We start from the raw sequence: 7,064 nt of genomic DNA on the forward strand, positions 1-7,064 counted from the left end.
TAAAAGTCGTTGCGAGATGACATTAACTAACCAACCAAAATATCACGAAACGATAAATTAGACTCCGTTGTAAAATACGGCCCACCTGTACGTACGCACAGTATACATTTTCTCTGTTTTTTGCGGCTGAGTTTCGTTACCGTCCTTACGGATAAGAACGCCGTCTAAATAAAATAGGATCCAACGGTCATCATCAAACTCTATAACACGTGTCAAAAGAGATTGCGAATGTTAATTTAACTATAATTAACTAACCTTTTTCAAACTGTTTAACCACAGTTAAAACTTTAACCCTACATTTTAAAACCTTATCTTCTCTCCCGAACGTGTCATTACAAAAAAAGGAACCTTTTTTTTCTTCTCTCTCTGCAAAAAGCCCTATCGAGTTCTTCGATCTAAACCATTGTTAATGGAGATTTCAACTCAGATCTTAACTAAATCATACATTTAGAGGAGCCCCAAGATTTCGAAATTTTCATTTTGGTTACCGAAATCGTTTACTAGAAAGTGTTTGATAAATTGTCTGAGTGAAGAAAGGGTTTTTATTTCTTTTTTTTAATGGCGAATTCATTTCCAGAAGAAGTATTAGAACATGTATTTTCATTCGTGAAAACAGATAGAGATAGGAATACAATATCATTAGTTTGTAAATCTTGGTATGCATTAGAAAGATGGTGCAGAAGAAGGATCTTTATTGGTAATTGTTATGCAGTTAGTCCAAGGATATTGATAAGAAGGTTTCCAGAAGTTAGATCTGTATCATTGAAAGGAAAACCTCATTTTGCTGATTTTAATTTAGTACCTGAAGGTTGGGGTGGTTATGCGTATCCATGGATCTTAGCTATGTCTGAAGCTTATCCTTGGTTAGAAGAGTTGAGATTGAAAAGAATGGTTGTAACTGATGAAAGCTTAGAGTTGATTTCTAAGTCTTTTAAGAATTTTAGGGTTTTGGTTCTTTCTTCTTGTGAGGGTTTCACTACTGATGGATTAGCTGCCATTGCTGCAAATTGCAGGTCTTTATTCTAGTCTTTTTCTCTTTCATTTTTCTAGTATTTTGATTCTCATACTAGTCATTATCACAGATTTTTTTGTTGCTAATGTGGTGGTAAACATTGATTTATTTGATGATTGGTTTGTAGTTTTGGTCTTTGTTTTATGTGAAAAGAGTTGATTTTTTTTTTTTTTGAAAGTTTTAGGGGATACTAACTTTTCATGCTCATTCTTGGTTAATCCTTGGTCATTTTATGTTCATTTGTTACCTAAAGAACCTGCCATCCTTAGTTGTAAGACTCATGGTTCTGAAGCCCTGGGTTCCTTTTGTTTTTTGCTGCTTTAGAGATTGGGTATGAAGTGCAAGTCTTATAGAGGAAGTTCTATCATACACTCCATCTTTGCTTGTGTTTTATTCTGCAAACTTATCATGTGGGGTTCACTATTGGGTTTGCTGGACTCTATTCACTTTTGAGTAATTTGTATTATCTATAGATGAAGAGTTGAAGTTTTTTTTTCCTTTTTCGGCACTCTGTTTTAGTATTCTTCAGAATATTGTAAACTCTTTGCCACTGTCCTTCAGTTTCTTACTCATTTTGGAGGATTAAATCATTAAATTGAGCAAGTAATATTGATTCTAAAATCAAGAGAAATTCCGTGTAGGGTGCTGGTTTGAAGAAAGATACAAATTATGTGTGTCTTTAGGGTGATTAAAGCCTAGTAGGACTTCCATATGTATCGAAGATATTTATGATACCACATCCAATCTGTGTTTGATACTTAGACTTGCTAGGCCTATATGTTGTGTGGGGAAATATTTAGCGTGTTTAGCTAATCATTGAAGAATTACGTTGATTTTTCTGCTACAAACTAGTATTGTGTTGTTTTAATCAGTTTATCTTTTCGTTAATGAAGGAATCTGAGAGAGCTGGACTTGAGAGAATGTGAAGTTGATGATCGTCGTGGTAACTGGCTTTGTCATTTTCCTGAGTCGTGTACTTCATTAGTCTCCCTCAATTTTGCATGCCTTGATGGGGAGGTCAGCTTCTCTGCTCTAGAACGCTTGGTTAGTAGATGTACCAATTTGAGGACTCTCCGGCTGAACCACGCAGTGCCTCTTGATAAGCTTCCAAGCCTTCTTGCTCGGGCTCCACAACTTGTGGATGTTGGTACGGGTGTTTTTTCAGCAGATTTTCGCCCAGAAGTCTATTCGAAGCTTGCTGGTGCCTTTGGAAGCTGCAGGGGGCTGAAGAGTTTGTCTGGGTTATGGGAGGTGGCCCCTGCATATGTCCCAGCCATCTATTCAATTTGCACCGGACTTACATCTTTGAACTTGAGCTATGCCAGTATCCAAAGTCCCGAGCTCATCAAGCTGGTTAGCCAATGTCGGAATCTGCAGCGGTTATGGGTATGTTACCACTGAACTGTCTATGAAATGGTGTTGTCACTTTTTTCTTTAGCGAACTTCTACTTAACTTGAATTGTCTTTTAAGATAATCAATTTTTAAGCTTTCTCTTCTTTTATTAAGCGTTCTCTTATGTGTAGTGTTTGCAGTCTAAATAATTTGGTACCTCTATACACAGGTATTGGATTACATAGAAGATAGAGGTCTTGAAGCCATTTCTGAATCCTGCAAGGACTTGCAAGAACTGAGGGTGTTCCCGTCCGAGCCATATGACGTGGACCAGAATGTCTCACTGACAGAGCAAGGTCTTGTTTCTGTTTCCGAGGGCTGCCCCAAGCTTGAATCAGTGCTTTACTTTTGTCGCCAGATGTCCAATGCGGCACTAATAACCGTTGCCAGGAACAGGCCCAACATGACGCGTTTCCGTCTTTGCATCATAGAGCCCCGAACACCCGATTACTTAACCTTTCAACCACTTGATGATGGTTTTGGGGCTGTCGTGGAACACTGCAAGGATCTTCGGCGGCTTTCTCTTTCTGGTCTTTTGACAGACCGTGTCTTCGAATACATTGGAGCACATGCCAAAAGGCTTGAAATGCTATCAGTGGCTTTTGCAGGTGATAGTGATCTGGGCCTCCATCATGTGCTGTCAGGGTGCAAAAGCCTCCGAAAGTTGGAGATTCGAGATTGCCCCTTTGGTGACAAGGCTCTCCTGGCCAATGCAGGGAAGCTGGAAACAATGCGATCCCTTTGGATGTCTTCTTGCTCAGTGAGTTTTGGAGCATGTAAACTTCTTGGTCAGAAGATGCGGAGGCTTAATGTCGAAGTTATTGATGAGAGAGGAACACCGGATTCAAGACCAGATGACTACCCTGTTGAGAGGTTGTACGCTTATAGGACAGTAGCAGGTCCTCGGTTCGATTCCCCGGACTTCGTTTGGATGATAGATGATGATTCCTCGGCTTTTCGGCAGCTGGCTTAAAAGTAAATCCTGCAGCATGTCCATAATCAAACTGTGAGTTTTACATGGTAATCAAAGATTAAGAGGTATAGTTACTCCATCATCGGTTTGATTTACAGTTCATAAGCTTAGTAATATAACTGCAGATAGGAGTAGATGGTGAGTGGATAGTTAGAAGGGAGGGTATACACTGCTGAGAAGTTTGGGTTACCTCTTCTTTTTCTTCAGTTGTCTGAGAATGGGCTGATGAATAAGCAATAAGACAGAAGGGAAGAAGAGAGATTCAGGTTTGGTGTACAGAATCTGTAACAAACCGGAATGGGGGGTATTTCATATGCACATCAACTTTGTTGTATACCCAAGTGAAGCAAATATTTGTAAACTTTCTCCTGTTCTTTCTTTGGTTGGAACAACAACATAATTTGAGTTCTTGTTCTTAACACAATGAAATTTCCCATGCATTTTAAGAAATAAATTCAGGTAATGGAAACAATAATTTCTCTGCTATTGAATGCAGAAAAATGTACATGGTTATTATGGTCTCTTTTGCTGTTAATTTTCAGTATTACAGTTGATGTGAAAAGAAGAGAGAAAAGAGTACTAATCTTTTGTTACATCTGAATCTTAACTGTGTTTTCCCAACAATAACAAGTGGAATCATGTTCTAATGTCTTCATTCTTCAGCCAACTTTTAAAGAGTTAGGAATGGAGCAATCTTATTTGAACCCCACATTTCTTTAGGAAATGGATAAGGTCCATGTCCTGATGTGAATCTTGTTTTCTTCTTTTGATTTTTTGAATTTTATGGTGGGGCAATTTTGTGATAAAATGGCACAAGTACAAGCATGTGTTGGTGCTGCTGCTGTGGGAAGAAATATACGGCAAGCAGACGGAGATCTGCCGGAATTTGCACAGACACCTGAATTATGCTCTGCTTCTGTCAACAATGTCCTGCTGATTCAAGCAAGCGAATCATCTCTTATAATGAGGCATTGAATTCTTTTTGAGTGGTCCAATCAGAAAAAGCATGTGCAATTAACAAAAAGAGAAATAGTTTGCTAAAAGGTCATGACGTACTCGACTTACTTGGCCCAATAAGTGTGGGCACCCTTTAACGTCATCAGTACCACCTCCCACGATTTTATCAATTGATTGTTTTCTCCAGAGACTCCAGAGAAATCAAAGTTATTATGTAAGGTGATGGTCCCTCCAAAAAGTGGATAAGTGACCACTGATTGAATGGGATTCTCTGAAAGTCTCAATCCACAGTCAGACCTCTTCATTTCTTGCTGACTCGTTAACATGGTCTTTTCTAAGTTTATTTATGCTTGCTAATCTCAGTCCTACCATTAAAAGGTAAATAGTATTGTTGATTAGTCGGTGCTAATTTGGCCAGTAGATATTTAATTTTATTAATTGTGAAATTAACTAATGTTAGTTGAACATCAAAGTATTCCATTATATTACAAAAAGAAAACAACCAATATTCGGTGTACGTTCATGCCTATTTAGCCTCGGTTGATTTTTTTCATTCTCGAAAAACACTAGAAATCGGTGGATACGAATTATTAACCGATAATTTGAATATGAAAATTACATGTTCGTTTTTAAAAACACATACATTTTATACGCGTTCTCAAAAAATTATATCGATTTAAACTTAATATACAACTCATTGAGTTTCCTAAGTAAGTGGAATAATAGTTTGATACAATAAGTTATTTGTTGAACTCGACTCTACAATGGTCCAAAGATATGTTGAAAAAAATGGAATTATTTTTTGTATTAGAATGTATGATTTGATTTGGATGAAAATAGAAAAGATACGAGAGTTTTGTTTTTGTTTTTTTGACTCTGTTTAAGAAAATAATGTTATAGATGAAAATAGAAATGATTTGTGTTTTAGTATTTGGATTAGTGTCGAGGGTAGTCTGGTATTTTCAACCAATTTAGACATCCCATATCCCCTTCTCTAGGTTGGGGGAATAAAATGATAGGCCTCGAATTAGTCAGGTTAAATTTATATCTGCCGATTGTTTTAGTTAAACTTAAGTGATTTTTGCCTAAAATCAGCAGATGTTCAATATCGTACGACCGATTACTCTCCAGTAATTTGTGAGCTACAAGAAAAATCAGGAAATACCAGACTTTGATCATGTTGATTCTGAGTTAACTTTTGAGAGGATTTTGGATCATTTAACTATTTTTCCATCATAACATAATCAAATTCATCCATCCTGATATAATCGGCGACTCTAACTAATCTACCTATAATCTGAAACGAACAATTGGGAGATGCGAGCATCAAATGGGGGATATTTTACTGTTCATGCCGTCACTGAAAAATCCTGAAAAACCATGCCTAATATAAGAACCCTATTATATGTTATTGAGTAGTCTCCAAAAACGCTTTATAGATCGGGGGAAGAACACCAAAAATAACCAACTTACATTAAAAGTGGACTCCCTGCTAATTTTGGGGATAAGGGATAGTGCCTAGTAAGACTCATTTCAAAATCCGTGAAAAATCTTATTTTATTGGTGTTTTTTTCCCTTGATCTGTTTAGAAGGGTTGGTAAAATTTCAAAGATTGGCGATAGAAACAAATAATAATAAAAAAAGTTTTATTATTGGGATTGTAGAGGGGAATTTTAAGAGCTGATAATATGACGAAATAAGGTCATCAAATAGCATATGCTCCATAGCTTTTTTTTTATAATGACTAAATTACCTTCGATTAGTTAGTGATATCAAATGGGAAATCTACAAGAATCTGAATAAGGTAGTTTTGAATATGAAAGTTAGTAAGAGTAAATGATGAATGGTAGACCTTACTATCATTTCTCATACATGTTGGTAGCCCCTGTATCTAGGGGTATTTAGTGTTTTGGGTTCTAACAGATTGTTGTAACATATAGATACTCTATTTGATATTTCTGTTATAAGTTATAGTCGGTTCTTCACCTCCTGTAACTGTCTTTACATCTATAATCTCACTATATAAGTTTGTACTCTTATCCTTTTTGTAATAAGATTCCTTTACCTGTTCAATACCATTTGTTTATGGTATCAGAGCCGATCTAATCCTGATCACTTTCTTTTTTCTCAGCTTCCGCAATTAACACTCTGCACTTTTTCTTAATTTTCTTTTACTGATTCTTCATAGAATCAAGTATTACTAAAGTTCCTCTAAATAAAATCGCTGACTCGGGTGCTACTCAACGCATTACTACTGACAGGGTCGGCCCTGCCATATAAGCGGGATAAGCCACGCTTGAGGCCACACCAAGAAGGAGGCCACAAATCTGAAAATATACATTTTATATTTCAAATGATAGAAAAAGGATATTATGTCAAACTTGCTAGGCTACCAATAAAAAATGGATTTTTGAGGGACCAAAATCAAATTGGTATTTTGTTATTCAAAAAATTTCTGCTTAACAAGGGGCCACAAGATGTTTTTTTGCCTTAAGGCCTCTGGAAATGCAGGACAGGTCCTGATCATTGACATTTCATATCTTTCAGATTATCAATCCTATAATAGTAATAAGTGAATTCAAACAGCAAATGGTGAAGTAATGAATTTGACATAGGTAATTCTACTTATTAATGCATAATCAAGTTACGTCACCTAGAATACTTCATGTTCCTTCTGCTTCACAAAAGTTAGTTTCAGTATATAGGTTTACAAGTGAAAATAATTATAG

At 36.5% G+C, this 7,064-nt stretch overlaps 1 protein-coding gene across 1 annotated transcript; it reads left to right on the plus strand.

Moving 5' to 3' along the window:
- Window positions 1–345: 345 nt before the first annotated feature.
- Window positions 346–3,773, plus strand: LOC113357440 (protein TRANSPORT INHIBITOR RESPONSE 1-like). Its single transcript, XM_026600830.1, has 3 exons — window positions 346–1,013; window positions 1,906–2,398; window positions 2,575–3,773. Exons 1-3 carry the CDS (start codon window positions 559–561, stop codon window positions 3,376–3,378), a joined length of 1,752 nt encoding a protein of 583 aa, XP_026456615.1. The 5' UTR covers window positions 346–558; the 3' UTR covers window positions 3,379–3,773.
- Window positions 3,774–7,064: the final 3,291 nt, after the last annotated feature.

This window comes from Papaver somniferum, chromosome 3 (assembly GCF_003573695.1).
Source record: "Papaver somniferum cultivar HN1 chromosome 3, ASM357369v1, whole genome shotgun sequence".
NCBI classification, from domain to species: domain Eukaryota; kingdom Viridiplantae; phylum Streptophyta; class Magnoliopsida; order Ranunculales; family Papaveraceae; genus Papaver; species Papaver somniferum.